Source organism: Perna viridis, chromosome 6 (genome assembly GCF_037379345.1).
Source record: "Perna viridis isolate PV_CMFRI_1.1 ecotype Kerala chromosome 6, ASM3737934v1, whole genome shotgun sequence".
In the NCBI taxonomy this organism is placed as follows: Eukaryota; Metazoa; Mollusca; class Bivalvia; order Mytilida; family Mytilidae; genus Perna; species Perna viridis.
Window position 1 is genome coordinate 1,746,904 of NC_142450.1, and position 16,649 is coordinate 1,763,552.

A 16,649-nucleotide genomic window follows, 5' to 3' on the forward strand; every position below is an offset into this window, starting at 1 on the left:
TTGGGGTAGCTGAATCAATGTCAAATAACTTGCTACGTTTTTCGTCATTTAGTACGTTTCCGCGTCATGTAAATATATTTTCTAGTCGTTTTGCATCAGCAGGTTTTTATTTTACGGGACCATCTGATACAGTTATGTGTTATGCGTGTAGAGTTAGTCATAGTAATTGGACTTCAGGCGACGATCCACTCAAAACCCATAAGCGATTAAGCCCAAACTCTCCCCATTTACGAAACGTTTCTCCTCAAAATATTACTCGAACTACAGTGTCAACTGTCAAAGGAAATGGGACCTTTCGGGGTACCTCTGAACGAAATTCAGTGGAAAAGATGGATACAAGTATTGCACAAAATACACGACCTGGTGATAAAAAAGGATGAAACAGGGACCATACAGAACAACTGTATTGGGCAGATTCCTAAAGGAATCGGAGATACACACAATCCCGCGATTACATGTACAGTCAATGACCTACAAAATGAAATAAAAAATAATTCGACGCAGAGTTCAACCGACATAAATACAGGAACACAAACACAAAATGGCGTTGAAGCGTGTTGTTCTCAATATGAGAATGCAAGGAATGAAACAAGTAACTCAATGTCATTTGCCAGAAAAAGTGGATACCACGAGCAGACCGAAAGAAGTGAATTCCACCGGACTTCAAACATCAGTGGAAATGACTTAACGCAAACAATCCAATCTATGGCTGCTTCAAATATCTGCAAGCCCGAAGATCTAGAAGACGTACACAATTTAGGTGTCAATTTAGAAAAACCAAAATATCCAAACTATGCCCCAATTCAGGTGCGAATCAGTTCCTACCAAAACTGGCCTGGTTATTTAGACCAGACACCGAAAATGATGGCTACAGCTGGTTTCCTTTACGCTGGATATAATGATAACACACGGTGCTTCTTTTGTGGTGGAGGTCTTCGGAATTGGGAAGCTGGAGATGATCCATGGGTAGAACACGCCCGATGGTTTCCGAAATGTGCATATCTACTTCAAAATAAGGGTTCAAAGTTTATCAGAGTTGTGCAAGAAAAACACCAACAAGTAATGGTAGGTATTATCGATGAAAGTACATACATGTACTTGTTTATCTTATACATGCATATACATGTACGAATATTATAATCCGTAAAACTTAATTTCCTGAATTGTCGGTAGAAAACACGAAAATCATTATACTATAATTTTCATTTTGAAACACACGCCCATGAGGCTTTATAGTAAATACCATCATTTGCCATTTCCTTTTTTTTGCCAAAATTTAATTTCAGTTCATTTTTTAACACTTAAAGGTATTTTCAGATCACAAATATTGCTTTGATTCCTGACTTATTGGTTTCCTTTTTCTTTCAGGCTAAACATCAGAATACAGAAAACACAGAATACAATTTATCAACGCAAAACTCGATTAAAACCAACCAGAATCAAAATATGACAAACGGTGCGAGCAGCCATCCTAGCCGCCAGAATCCATTGGAAACAGTTGCTACTAGATCAGCACTTGAGATGGGATACACTAACGATCTAGTTCTACAGGCCATGGAAAAACTCAAAACTGCAAAAAAAAGTAAGTTCCATTGCAGCAATATATATGTTACATGTTAACTGATAAATGGAAAATATGCCATTCCACTATTTTCTACTATACAGATACAGTTAGATGGTGCTGGTAATATGAGTCAAAATCCAATCCCCACAAATCAAAAATACCAAACTTTATATGTGTTATAATATATAACATGTAGATATTGTATGTACATATATACATGGATAAGTATCTGTTAGCCCATTTGTTCCTTTAATATTGTACGAATGATTGTTTAAACTTATCACAATTTTCTTTTTTTAATCTTTTTTTTTCAAATACATTCAATCTAATTTCTAAATGCATCGAACATGAACCTTAAAGTTTTATACGTCACTGTAGTCTTACATGTGCATTTACATAAAACTTGACTTTTGGTATTTGATAGAGACGACGATATCGGCAACCGATATTATGGCGGTTTTATTAGAAGATTAGAATCTTGAAGGGAGCAATTTGTCAACTTACTCCGGCCTTACCACACAAGGACTAGCTTAAGAGTGAAACTCTGCTACCCAATCTACCTCAGACAAAAATACACTAGAATCAACAAATGCGATAAAAAGTGAAATTTCAGCTACGGAAAACCAGAAAAGATCTTCATTACAACAGCCTTCAAGTCAGGGAGCTTTCGGTGAAACTTCAAATAGTAATGAATTGTCGTCTGCTTTGGTTGGTAAGCTACATATGATTTTACTGTTTTAATTGTACTGATCATTCATAACCGCCTCATTCGATTGTTTGTATTGACTCTCAATGTAAGTCATGACACAAAATTAGCAAAATTAAGGAAATACATGTATCTTGCTTGCTTAATTGGTCACATAGAGTAAAGATTGTACATGTAAGCCTAAACATAGTCCTTTGACAAACGGTACATGTATTAAATTTAAAATGAAGACGTGTGCATACATATTTCGGTTCATTCCTCAACAATTACAGTTACTCTTTTCATTAATATGTAAACACTTGTTTTCTTAAATCATTTAATAGATGTACGTTTTTGTACATGTGTGCTTTTTCATTATCGACCTTTGCTACAGCGCTCAAACAAAATGAATCTTTTTTTCGAAATGATCATAATCAGATGACGCGGACCGAAGGGTGCAATATCCTTCGCAGACCTGTAACCGTTTTTTGGCTAACTAAATGTATTTTTCACTCCGCTAGCTTAAAGGCTTTGCTACACAGGATGTGGAAAAAACATTTACAGGGCATGAGCACTACTCATTTCAAATCTGCAAAGCTGTTTCTGGTGTACAAATGTACTATACTAATTTGCATAAAGGCGTTGGTATTAACACTGAGTGTGACAGAGGTGTAAAGCTTTGAACTAACGAGCCCCGTGCAGGTCCGGGTGTCAAAAGAGTAGGCCTGCAGCAGCGCTTAGCTTGTCGTAAAAGGCGACTAAATAGTGCTGAGGAACTTACCCGGGGGCTAGGCGCTCTGCCCACAGAGCAAACGGAATGTGTGCCCCAGTTGGTGGAATATGGTACCCCTGGCGTGTTACATGCTGGGGTTGTCAGGCTATAATACGGAAAACCAGACCGCAAGCCATAGTGGTGCACCGTGATGAAACCGCATTAAACCCCAACAATCAATCAATCAATCAATTGAACTAACGAATTTACAGCACCTATAAGCAGGGTATTATGAGATGTGTTGAATTATTGGCTGTTCCTAATCAATGCTATTATAGGTACATGTATATTGACGCTCATTTTCTTTTTATCTTGCAAACACTGAACAGCTATTAGAAGAAAACCGACAGCTTCGTGATCAACGTTTGTGTAAGGTATGTCTCGATTTAGAAGCAAGCATAGCCTTTCTTCCGTGCGGACACCTTGTATGTTGCGCAGATTGTGCTCCGGCCATGCGCAAATGTCCGATTTGTCGTGCACGGGTGAAAGGTACCGTAAAAACGCTCCTAATTTAAAGTATTTGCGGAACGACGGTTGATAGACCCGTGTATCGCCATCATGAACTCAGCCTCATTTTTGTTATCGACTCAGAGCTCAAGCAACATATTTTTGATGGACGTGTGTGGGGAAATACCGAACTGCCCTTTTCTCCATTGCCTGTAAAGATGGATGTCCCACAGACAAGCGTACATAATCATCAATCAGCACAATAAAAAGGTTATATCCAAACTGTAATTGAGCATACCAGTTAAAGTTGCAACGGTTAATAATATGCGATCAAACTGATAGATGAACATCATGATTAGCGATGGTTTTAACTACAAGCTATTGACAAATGGACAAGTAGTGTTTAGTAGCGTTCTACTTCAACCGGAAATGTTGAAAGTATACAGTTGAAAGATACGCGAAACTGTATGTACATTGTGGATGAAGGAGCCTCAAATTTGTTGATCTTGAATATATACCCCTTTTTTTAGTTTCTGGATCCGCCCTGCTTTTACTTATTGGAGATAAACGGGTTTTCATATGTAAAACTACATCATTTCGTGATCTGTTTTATTTAGGAAAAAAACTTCATATTTCGGTTAAACGGGTTTTCTTGCTGTTTATTAAGAAGTTTATATTTTACAGGTAATGTTTTCTAGCTGTTTATTTAGAAGTTTATATTTTACTTGTTATTTACATGTATTCATGTGTATATTGCAGATTTTAGGGCTTTTTAAAATATAAAACACGTTGAGTTTAGAAATGTCAAAGATCCACATTTTAAATCCTCGTTAGAAGTTTGATAACGTGTTATAGCATCATACGATTCTATGTCAGAATGATTGAAGACAGTTTCAGAATAATTCTGACCACTTACAATGACTGACAGAAAAGTAAAGAGGTTAGGATTGATCCACACGGTTCATCCTTGTTTAATTTTTAAAAGCACATTGATAAAACATGATTACCTCAATTTACACAGAGATATAAATCTTTCACATGGTGAACAAATGGTCATGCTCCATTATACATGTAATGAAACAATGTTCTTTTTTTGGAGGGGAGGAGTTTTCCGTTCCATTCTCGTTCTACATGTATGCTTGAATTTTCTTTTATATATATACATGTACAATGTACATTTTTTGCCACAAGATACGCATGTACGTATATGCCTTGACCATGTTGTCTAACTTCTGTTTATATGTGACCATTTCTTGTCTTTTGGTAATGTAAAAAAAAACGTAGAAAATTTAAAAAAAAAAGAATGTACTATAATACATGTACCGAACAAAGATAGTACGATGGTACATGTATCCATTCGTTTATGAAAATAATGTGAAATATATCATTGTCATAGGAAGGTGGTAATTTTTAGGACTCGTTTTTTTAGTAACCAAATTTCAGAATTTCAAGGTTTATGAACTGTTACTTATGCAATTATAAATAATGATTTGTTTGCATATTTTTGTTCTTGTTGGTATTCAGTTTTTATTGTTAACATTTTCAGGGCATATATTATAGGGTTATTAAATGGTTATTTTCATATGTATTCGCCTCGGGCCAATACAAGTGATCTCAACCCAATACGACTGTACTTGGACATAATACAGGATTAATATGAAAATAACCATTTTATGATCCCTTTATTAACTGATGACTTAAAATAACAGGAGTTATCTGTACAAACCTTTAAATACAGCTCAGTATGACATATTTCCCAGTGAAAACTAAAATGTAATATAATATAATATAAATTTATAAACAAAATTCTATAGTCTGTTTCAAACAAAATGGCGGACAAGTTTAACTTTTATACAGGGCCAGAATTAATACAGGGCATGTGCCCTGTATTAAATTAATGCAGGGCAATTGCCCTATATAAATTATGGTTGCTAAAACCTCCTGTTGTATTAAAGGGGCAATTTACATTGTATTTTAAGTCATCAGTTAATAATATATTCTATTATGTAAGGATCAGTCGTTTGTGTTTATATATATAAGTCTGGTTGTTACTTTGATTTTACACTTGTTAAAGTTATCTGTTGTTAATCCAAACGCAATACGTGAAACAATGCCAATTGATATCAATTATTGTTTTCAATTTCGTTTGATTATATTTCATGAATATACATATTGCATAAATAAAAACAATATAGTAAAAAACTAAACTGATTTTGTTTGTTATCATTAAATGAGCTTTTCAAATTACTGGCTTAAGCACGTCTATAACTATGGTATTCATTTGCCCAGAGTGCAATACATGTACCACAGGATAATACCAGGGACGTAACACACGTACCACATGATAATACCAGAGTTGTTACACATGTACCACTTGGTAATACCAGAGTTGTTACACATGTACCACTTGGTAATATCAGAGTTATTACACATGTACCACTTGGTGATACCAGAGTTGTTACACATGTACCACTTGGTAATATCAGAGTTGTTACACATGTACCACTTGGTAATACCAGGGACGTTAAACACGTATCACATGGTAATACCAGGGGCATTACACACGTATCATATGATAATACCATAGTTGTTACACATGTACCACATGGTAAAATCAGGTACATTAAACACATACCACATGGTAATACCAGGGACACTACGCACGTACCACATAATAATAACAGGGACATTACGCACGTACCGCATGATAATACCAGAGACATTACATACGTACCACATGATAATACCAGAGATATTACATACGTACCACATGATAATACCCGAGAAATTACCACGCGGACACATGTAGACCCGCTTCACTTTCCTCAATGAATAAAAACATAATAAATGGCAGATGGCAAGATTGGTAAATTGGTTGACTATGGGAAACGATACAGATACAAGTATTGCCTTCACAATTGGCAATGCCATGGCCTGTGGCTCGATGTATTACAAGCGTTTCATGTAATATAACTGAAGACATAGCATATTGGTCCTGGGTGGATCCAGAGGTTTAAAAAAAGATTTCGAGAAAAAAGTGGGCGCGAAGTTTATTATTTGCAAATTTTGTTTAAATTACCCCAAATTAACATAATTTTCGAAAAAGGGGAAAAAAGGGGGAAAAAGGTTTCAACGCCCGGACTTCCCGTTTCTCTGTGATCCGACATTGGGTCCACCAGAACTGAAATCTTACAACACAATTAACTCATCTACAAAGGCAACTTAATCATCGTTACAAACAGATAAAGAAAGTTGAATTTCAAGATTACTCGTATTTCAGAAATAAATCACGGAAACTCCATTTTATCATTGTCTTACTGGCTGGCCAATTATGTTACATTGTTTTACCCCCGAGCGATGGCGAGGGATTAAAACAAAAAACGAAATAAATGGCCAGCTCGTTGGAAAACAATGATAAAATGGAGTTTCCTTGATTTATTGGAATTATAATAAGACACTTTTCTTTATATTGTTTATGCAGCCCATGTGTTGCAAGAAATGTTGGTAATGTGTTTATCACTTTTTTTAACATGGCTGTGGTCTAAAGAGCTTTCTAGCACGTCATATTAAAACTATTGAGTGTGTTACATGAATATAATTCATTAATATGTAAATATAATATAGCTCAGAGAGTGTTAGAGCAGTTTGTTATCCCGAAAAAATCGTGTCACCCCGAGGCTAGCCGAGGGGGTCAATGTATTTTCAAGGGGTAACAAACTCTCTATCTCCCTCTTAGTTATATATTATTCATTTTATTATCCTGAATGTTCCATTATCATTCTTTTTCAAAGTAATGAAAACCAGTTTCGTATGCTTGTAAATATATATTCATTTTCTTCGAGTCCGGGTGTCAAAAGAATAGGCCTGTAGCAGCGCTAAGCTTGTCGTAAAAGGCGACTTAATATTGCTCAGAAACCTAGACGGGGCTAGGCGCTCTGCCCACAGAGCAACTGGATTTTGTGCCCAAGGTGGTGGAATGGGGTACCCCTGGCGTGTTACATGCTGGGTTGTCAGGCTATAATACGGAAAACCTGACCGCAAACCATAGTGGTGCACCGTGTTAGGAAAGATGCCACGCTCCTCGCACGTTAAAGAACCCTGCTTTAGTAGTCGATATGAATAGGAATATTTGCGCTTCGCCACAGGAGGCTTAAATTGCTCGACCCTACCCATTCCTCCCTTTTATCTTGCGTCAATCAAAATTTGTCGACCCCATTATCCTTGTTTTCCATCCTTTTTTTTCCATTTCATCATCATCATTTCATGTTCATGGCCTGAATATAGCTGAAATATTGCTGCTCAGGAGTTAAACCCCAATAATCAATCAATCATTCATTTTAATTGTTTTATTTCTTTCAAGTTTGCATTCATTGGAAACAGTAAACGTCAACTGTGGATCACACCCCCTTCTGTGAACTTAATTCAATGTATCGGCAATGGATCGACCATTTCCCTGTTCTCAAACAGAAGATGATTTTGTGTGGTTTTTTTTGTTTGTTTGTTTGTTTTTTTGTTTGTTTTTTTTATCTGTAATACAGTTATTTAGTCAAACTGTTACTGTAAGTCTTTACGAGGCAGAACAACAACAAAAACAAAAACAAAAAAGGTCAAGAATGCCATGTATATACATTTTTCAATACAATTAGAAATGTTTGGTTAAAAAATCGTAGTAGATTTGGCATTATAACTTTAAAAAATCTTTGAACGTCTACTGAATTTCCTTTATTATTTGACGTTACATCAGTCAACAATTAATTTTTACCGGAAGCTGTTTAGCTTTTCGCGAGGGGGTTATTAGACAAAAAACTATCGCCTTCTGAGACATGTGATAGAGCAGAATATTACCCTTGTATTGTACATGTATCAATCAGAATTCAGTGAATTGACATGAAGTATAATAAACGAATGCAATCATGTATCTTATACTTATTTCAGTTTCGATTTGTAGCTACGTATTTAGCTTCAATTACGTTTTTTTTTAAACGAATCGCTGTATACGAACGGGCTTAATATTGTATCGTTACAGGTACAATAAAGAATCATGTATACATGTATGTATTACTCGGTTTGATTCCTTACAACAAAAATTCTCCACCTTTCACATTGAGCATATGAACTTTATTCTCACTACCGTATATTTGAAGGAATTTTGGTATATTTTTTCATTATAGTCCACGCACACGAAGTTTGTCGGATATGTAAGTTTCATCCTGTCTGTCCGTCCGAATTATTTTCTAAGCTATTCATCATTGTCATGAAACTTTGTGAGACGTAAATAAATATAACCACATCGTGATGTCCGCACTGTCAGTAGTTTATGTTTGGACATCAATTGTAGAAATTGCAGTTGTTGAATTTACTAATATGCATTTTTCAGTAGTCTTGTGCCTTGTCCGCAACTTCTTCTTAACGACTAGCGGGATTGTTATGAAACTTAATCGGGTGTTTTTACCTTATTTGGATGTGCATATTGTAAGAATTTATGTTTGAACAAAAATTGTAGAAACGATTACCGTTGGAACTTACGTGTATAGGAATTTTTCAGTCAAACTTGGACTGATGCGTTCTCCAAAGCTCCTCCTGAACGAACTGCAGGATTATTAAGAAACTCAATGGAGTGTTAGATTACAATTTGGAGATATTGTGCATATTCGGCAGGAATTAAAGTCAACAGGCTGCTGCAGAGGTCCCGTTAGGGGCAAGTTCTAGTTTTTTTATCAATCTTATTTTGCCAGTACATTTTAAAACAAAAATTTACTTGTATCACCATTCTTTGAATAATGAACAACTCACGACCTCTTTCCAAACGTAGACTGTTCGCACATACGTAGATAAACCACAGATAGTTGCAGTTTTAAAGCACTATACTCCCTAGAACGGAAAACCATACAATTCATATGACGAAAGTATGCACATGCAGCATATTCTTCATTCGATATCAATACAGGACTACAAGTCGTTCAACTTTAAGAAATGCGCGGTTGCAAAAATCTATGTCTTTCTCGGGAATATAAATTTAAGAAATGTTTAAACAAAATTAGTACGCATAGACATTTAATAAAGAAATCTTTATTTCAATACTAACTTTGTTGCAGCATCTAATTGTTCCCATGCATATATATTTTGTTTTTATGGCGATCATTTGCAGGTGTGCTTTTTAATTGTTCTGGCTAAACGATACGACCTTTAAAAATTGTCCTTTTTGAACAGTATTTATACTGAATTACCAACGGAACGCATTGCCTTCTTCTCCTTAAGTTTCTCCCTCCTCCATGAATTAACACTACATATTTGTTCGAATTGTCGTAGTTTGAAATAATACAGTGTATGAGCCGATCGGCGAATGTTGCTAGAAAAGCAAACGCACCATTCTATCCTCCTAAGTTTGTTGTGTGTATTCTTTTAGTTAGTTTTTGTTATGTATGACATTTTTTCTTTGTTTGTTTTTGTCCCTGGATTATGAATGCACGTTTCGTTTTAATGATCGTGTCCTTATATCTACTAAATTAAAAAAATATATATTATTGAAAGAGATATACATGTACATGTATGGTTGTAAGGCAACTATTTTCCTCTTTTTTTTTGTTATTAAACAAAGGCAGATTTTACAGTTTTGTAAAGAACGTAGCATTGAAGTTCTTCCCTGTATTCATGGTACGAAGGCTGTCATTTTCTACCCTACCAAACGGACGGTCCAATTTTGGCAGGATTTACATTAATTTTAATTCGATATTTATATTATTTAAGTAGATGTCTTTGTAAGAATCATGCAAAATCTGAAAAATGTGATACACCCCCAAAAAAGGGTACATATTTTATTTTTGTAATTAAGTTGTTTTATGGGTCTGTATTGTGAATTGTGTAATAATTTATTCATATCTGCCTGCTTTTTATCAACATTAAAAATCCAATAGATTCTATTGTATTTGAGTGTCATTTACAGAGTTATCTCCCTTAATTTTGAAATGTACAGTCATCCTATATAATTTTTATCTCCTATGAAAAATTTACGTTACTTTCTGTTAACTATGAAATTTTAAACAAAATATCAAAAATAAAAATATGTAGGCTTTCCAACCATGAATCACATTTTGCATGCTTCTTAGCTGGAGTGCCACTTAAAAACAATAAAAAAATAAATGAAGAAAATGGATAGAAAAAGAAAAGAATTAAATATGAGTAATGAGACAACGGTAATTGAAAACTGTAATTTAGAAAGAAATATGGAAAAGGGAAAAAAATATATAAAAACAGATAAGAGAAAAGATAATGAATAATGACATGCCAAATTGTGAATGTATATTTTGCATCAATATACATACATGCAGTACAATATGAACATATGTACAAAAACAGTAACTGATGCGCGAACTTGTTCGCTGAGTGTTAAACTACAGTGTATACGCTAATGTATTATGTTGTTTGATTAAACTAATTAAAACCTTTAACCTTCTTAATATGTCTTGAAATAAGTACAATTTAAAACTGATATTTTGCGTTTTCGAAATTAAACTGCACACTTGACCATCAATTTATTTTTGACAAAATATGTATCATTTTAGAATCAATTATTCCACATTGTTCTTGACGATGAGTCTTTCCCCAACATCAACTATAAATAAGGATGTTCCTGTCAATTTAGCGCAGTTCTCCGAGCAGTTAAGGATTATTCAAGGCAAGATACTTAAATGGAGTCAACATATCTTGTCAGTGACATGGTTTGGTTCAGATCAGAATCTGAAAACAATAATGTAATCAAATGTATTAATAAAATATTATCACCGTTTATTTAGATATGCATACACATGTACATGTATTAATATCAGCAAGCTTTCATTTAGACCTTAACATTGTTAGATAATTTTTAATTAGTCATGTCATACAGGGTAAAAACGTTAATTTATTCAAGCCATTCTAAGAAGTTTCCTACCATTATATTTTTATCAAAGTAAATGTTTTATCCCAGTCAGAATTACTTTTGCTGTACAAATTTAATTTTATTGGCCAAGTACTTGAAGACAGCTGTATTTTGGGCTGAGGACAATAGTATAAAAGGTTTAATTAAATTTCGAAGAGTGTTGTTTGTCCTGTAGAGCTTTTATTATTTAAGAGGATTTTTGTATCATTTGAATCTTATTGTGTACATGTATGTCTAATCTAGCGAAAGTAACGCATGAAACCTTCCTCCGAATAAGAAAGGAAAACAAGATTGGAGCAAAAATATAAAGTACACATTCCAAGGACATAGACTAGACAGGGAAATCACACACACACACGCACACAAATTAACAAACATTATAATGCCACATAGTTATGATAGTCATATCATTGTAATATCTTTATTTTGGAATAGATACATATGACAATCATAAAATAATAATTTGTAAACTAATTACCATGTCGATTACCATATCATATTCCATACGTTACACACAAGTGCCTCATTTGACTTAGAACGTAATTACATACCATATGAAAACAAAAGAATGTTGTTAATAATGTAGAATAATGTGAACACATTTTAATGCTTAAATACATATATCAACCTTGTAAATAAAATAATAACAAAAACAAAATAAAATAAATGCACACCGTCCCGGTAAATCGATATTACTACAGGACAGTCATAATTTCTACATTAAACTACATTGCAAGAAATGGTCGAGTATTTCACCTTGATGATTATTGTATCATATTCTTACTAATTACAATATCCTTGTAAATACAATGCTTGTTATTTAATATTTCAAATACCGTTGGGCCTATTCTTACATTTATACATACGAGTACATGAATAACAAACAAACATTGCATGCGTGACATTTCATCTTTTCTGAAACATGTCTTCAAGCATTCAAGAAAATTTAACTTGGGTTGTCTATTACTTCAAAGGTTAGTCATTGAAGATCATGGTCCAACATTCTTGAACTTAACAAAAATATTTGAATTGACGCGTTTGATTTTTGTAACCTTCAATATAACTCGCATTGTTATATTTTTAACGATAATAGGTATGGTGAATATGACAGAGAGACTACAACACCACTGGGATGAAAATATCAGCAAAAGGCCATCCATCGATCTTCAATGAACAACGAAGAAACCCTCACATCACAGGGCAGGCTTATTTAACATATAAGAGAACTGCGTACTGAAAGATTTTAACATTTTTAAACTGTCCTATCGAATAAAATACAACTCTGCCCTTGGTAATACGTTACTGACTTAACTTCACATTTTAATAGCATATGTGGTTCGAGAATGCGGAAGGGGGTCGAGTTCTTGAATTGTAAAACTGGTTCTTTGATCTTAAATATCACAAGAATGCTTACGTTAACTCCGAACAATAGTTTTCATATTAAAGTAAATTTATGAAATTATGTCGATAAGGTAATATTGAACACGCACTATTTGATTACCCATAGCCCCATTGCTCATCTTTATGTCTGAATATATATTAAAATTTTAAATGAACATTTCATGGAAACAGATTATTATATTTACAAAGTTAAAGCGGTAATCAAAACTGAAAATATTCACTGCTAAAAGTGTCACATTTAAAAATCATGTGGTTTGCAACATATGATACATAATTGATTGGAGCTCAATATAAAAATAGTATTATTATATGATGATCATATGATTACCATAAAATCCCTATACACGTATATTGCACGTTTGTCTATATAACAGACAGACACTTTTCACATTCATCCATGCATTAACGAAAACCTCAAAACAAAACATTGAAACAAAACAATGTAAATTTAAAACAATGATCATAAAATAACATACTTACAAAAACAAATAATTTTTTTTTTTATAAAAAAAAATTCTATTATCTATTGCGCACCAAATATTTTTATTGCCTACCCATGTTAAATTATCGTAAAGCTTGGAATTATTTTCTTGAATATATATAGAATTATAAATATACAAATAAACGTCATAACAATACAAAAAAGACATACAAGAGAATGATAAATAACCCGTATTATAAACCTGAAAGACTGGAAGTAAATGTTGAGATCAACGGAACCATCGATATATTTACGACAAACTGGGCACTTTTTGGTGCAATATAAGCACTCTTTACAACATGCCGCGTGGGAACATGGCAGTAACACTAAACCAACTCTTCTTCGACAACATATCTTGCAGGTCAGTCTTAGCTTAAGTCTTTGGTTTTCTTCCTGTAATTCGTTCAATTCTAAATAAGGTTATCAACTGAATATTATAATAACGAATTTCCTTTCTATAAGTCAGTAAATTTGTACCATTGTTTGTATTTTCACTTTTACAAATTCATTGGCTGTAAATGAACTGTGTATTTGCAGGTGTCGATGTAAGCATTGCAGATTTTTCTGAAGGCAAAAATAAACACTACATATTCCGTAACGTTCTTAATAAAATTAGGTATCTCGGTTGTTTTAAATTAACTTTTGATAGAAAGCTTGATTGTTTTGCCTCATGTGGGTAGCTTTCTATATGTTCCTGATAAAACATGAAATTTGTAGCCTATGAAGTAATATTTAGTACCGTACATGTAATAAACAATGATTGGATGTACACAAAATAATAGCAGACGTAAAGTCGAGAGTGAACAGGCGTTATTATATCATTATATTATCTGAAAGGTTGTAGTGATAATGTAGTTGTTTCGGTCATACTAGATACTGCCGCTTTTGAGGCACTACAACGTATATGACGTAATGTAATGGAGATGACTAAATCAGAACAATGACGGGTATTTCCGGAAAATGAGGAGAGAGCAACTCTGAAATAAAGATGTACAGCCCATGGAAACGAAAATAAAAACGCCAAAAATGTCTAAACGGAAAACAATTCCGCAAAATTCCGGAATTCGTACAACTAATAACCAAACATAAGTTAATATTATATAAAAGTACAACGTACGGAAAGAGGAGAGCAACTCAGAAATAAAGATGTGCAGCCCATGGAAAAGAAAATAAAAACGCCAAAATGTATAAACGGAAAACAATTCGGAAAATTGCGGAATTGCTCGGACTAAGAACCAAAATATAACTTAAAATGATATAAAACAGCAAAGTACTTGAGGAAAGGGGAGAGCAACTCTGAAAAAAAGATGTACAGCCCTTGGAAACAAAAATAAAAACGCCAAAAGTGTCTAAACGGAAAACAATTCCGGAAAATTCCGGAATTGGTTAAACTAATAACCAAAAAATAAGTTAAAATCATATATAATGCAACGGACGAAAAGGGGAGAGCAACTCTGAAATAAAGATGTACAGCCCATGGAAAAGAAAATAAAAACGCCAAAAATGTCTAAACGGAAAACAATTCCGGAAAATTCCGGAATTGCTACGACTAAGAACCAAAATATAACTTAAAATCATATAAAACAGCAAAGTACTTGAGGAAAGGGGAGAGCAACTCTGAAATAAAGATGTACAGCCCATGGAAACGAAAATAAAAACGCCAAAAATAATAAAAATAAAAATAAGCTCGAAAAGTTCTATAATGACGTTGAAGATATATATAAGGGTCTGAAAAATTCCTTAAATTGACGTTGTTGAGTAGGAATGAAGGAACAATATGGATATGAAGTAGGTATCAAACGAGATGTACGTTGAGAATGGAGATATGCTTTGCAAATAACAGACAGATAGTCCTTATCAATACCATGGCATATACATCCATAGTCCTCTTTAGAAATACATCTAACAGAGTCCTTCAACTTCTTACAACGTTGTATATCAGCTATGCGGCGGGAAAAACGTTCTTTAAACTCTTAAAAAGACATTTTCTTCTTAGTAACAACAACAGCATGAGAATGTTTCTTATTTCCAATTCCAAATTCATTTCCAACACAAACACCAGAAATCCAAGGAGATAATTTCAAATGAAATACTTTCGCAAACCAGTATTTGGTAAAAACTTGAAAAGTTAAGAAAAATAATGCTCCTTTACCTTCACGTTTACGTTTCTTCTTCTTATTCTGATTTTAAGCATTATTCCTACCCCTTACACGGTCTACATAAGCTAAATCACGGGCAGCTCGCTCAGGAACAGCTCGACAAGTCCTATAATGACGTTGAAGATTATCTCTCCTCATTTCTTTATTGCAAGATATGCAATTACCACGTAAATGTTGTTGCGCAGGCATAGTGCCTCAAAAGTGACTCAATTTCAACAGCGGCGGTTTCGGTAATACTAGATACCGCCGCTTTTGAGGCTCTACAACGTATAGGACGTAATGTAATGGAGATGACTAAATTACAACAATGACGGGTATTTCCGGACAATAAGGGGAGAGCAACTCTGAAATAAAGATGTACAGCCCATGGAAACGAAAATAAAAACGCCAAAATGTCTAAACGGAAAACAATTCCGGAAAATTGCGGAATTGGTTAAACTAATAACCAAAAAATAAGTTAAAATCATATATAATGCAACGGACGGAAAGGGGAGAGCAACTCTAAAATAAAGTTGTACAGTCCATGGAAAAGAAAATAAAAACGCCAAAAATGTATAAACGGAAACAATTCCGAAAAATTCCGGAATTGCTACGACTAAGAACCAAAATATAACTTAAAATCATGTAAAACAGCAAAGTACTTGAGGAAAGGGGAGAGCAACTCTGAAATAAAGATGTACAGCCCATGGAAACGAAAATAAAAACGCCAAAAATAATAAAAATAAAAATAAGCTCGAAAAGTCCTATAATGACGTTGAAGATATATATAAGGGTTTGAAAAATTCCTTAAATTGACGTTGTTGAGTAGGAATGAAGGAACAATATGGATATGAAGTAGGTATCAAACGAGATGTACGTTGAGAATGGAGATATGCTTTGCAAATAACAGACAGATAGTCCTTATCAATACCATGGCATATACATCCATAGTCCTCTTTAGAAATACATCTAACAGAGTCCTTCAACTTCTTACAACGTTGTATATCAGCTATGCGGCGGGAAAAACGTTCTTTAAACTCTTAAAAAGACATTTTCTTCTTAGTAACAACAACAGCATGAGAATGTTTCTTATTTCCAATTCCAAATTCATTTCCAACACAAACACCAGAAATCCAAGGAGATAATTTCAAATGAAATACTTTCGCAAACCAGTATTTGGTAAAAACTTGAAAAGTTAAGAAAAATAATGCTCCTTTACCTTCACGTTTACGTTTCTTCTTCT

The 16,649-nt window shown here is 33.9% G+C and overlaps 1 protein-coding gene across 1 annotated transcript; it reads left to right on the forward strand.

The window, feature by feature from the left end:
• Nucleotides 1–373: 373 nt before the first annotated feature.
• LOC148613182 (baculoviral IAP repeat-containing protein 2-like) lies at nt 374–2,038 on the forward strand. The gene is made up of 3 exons (XM_088586266.1): nt 374–1,065; nt 1,369–1,582; nt 1,989–2,038. The coding sequence occupies exons 1-3, from the start codon at nt 601–603 to the stop codon at nt 2,036–2,038; spliced, it is 729 nt and encodes a 242-aa protein (XP_088442392.1). The 5' UTR covers nt 374–600.
• Nucleotides 2,039–16,649: the final 14,611 nt, after the last annotated feature.

What these genes read in the sequence shown, in the direction of transcription:
- LOC148613182 (XM_088586266.1), top strand. Translation starts at nt 601, where the DNA reads ATGTCATTTGCCAGAAAAAGTGGATACCACGAGCAGACCGAAAGAAGT. An exon ending in AAAAACACCAACAAGTAATG is followed by an intron (nt 1,066 to 1,368) that starts GTAGGTATTATC and finishes TTTTTCTTTCAG; the next exon opens with GCTAAACATCAGAATACAGA. An exon ending in ACTCAAAACTGCAAAAAAAA is followed by an intron (nt 1,583 to 1,988) that starts GTAAGTTCCATT and finishes GGTATTTGATAG; the next exon opens with AGACGACGATATCGGCAACC.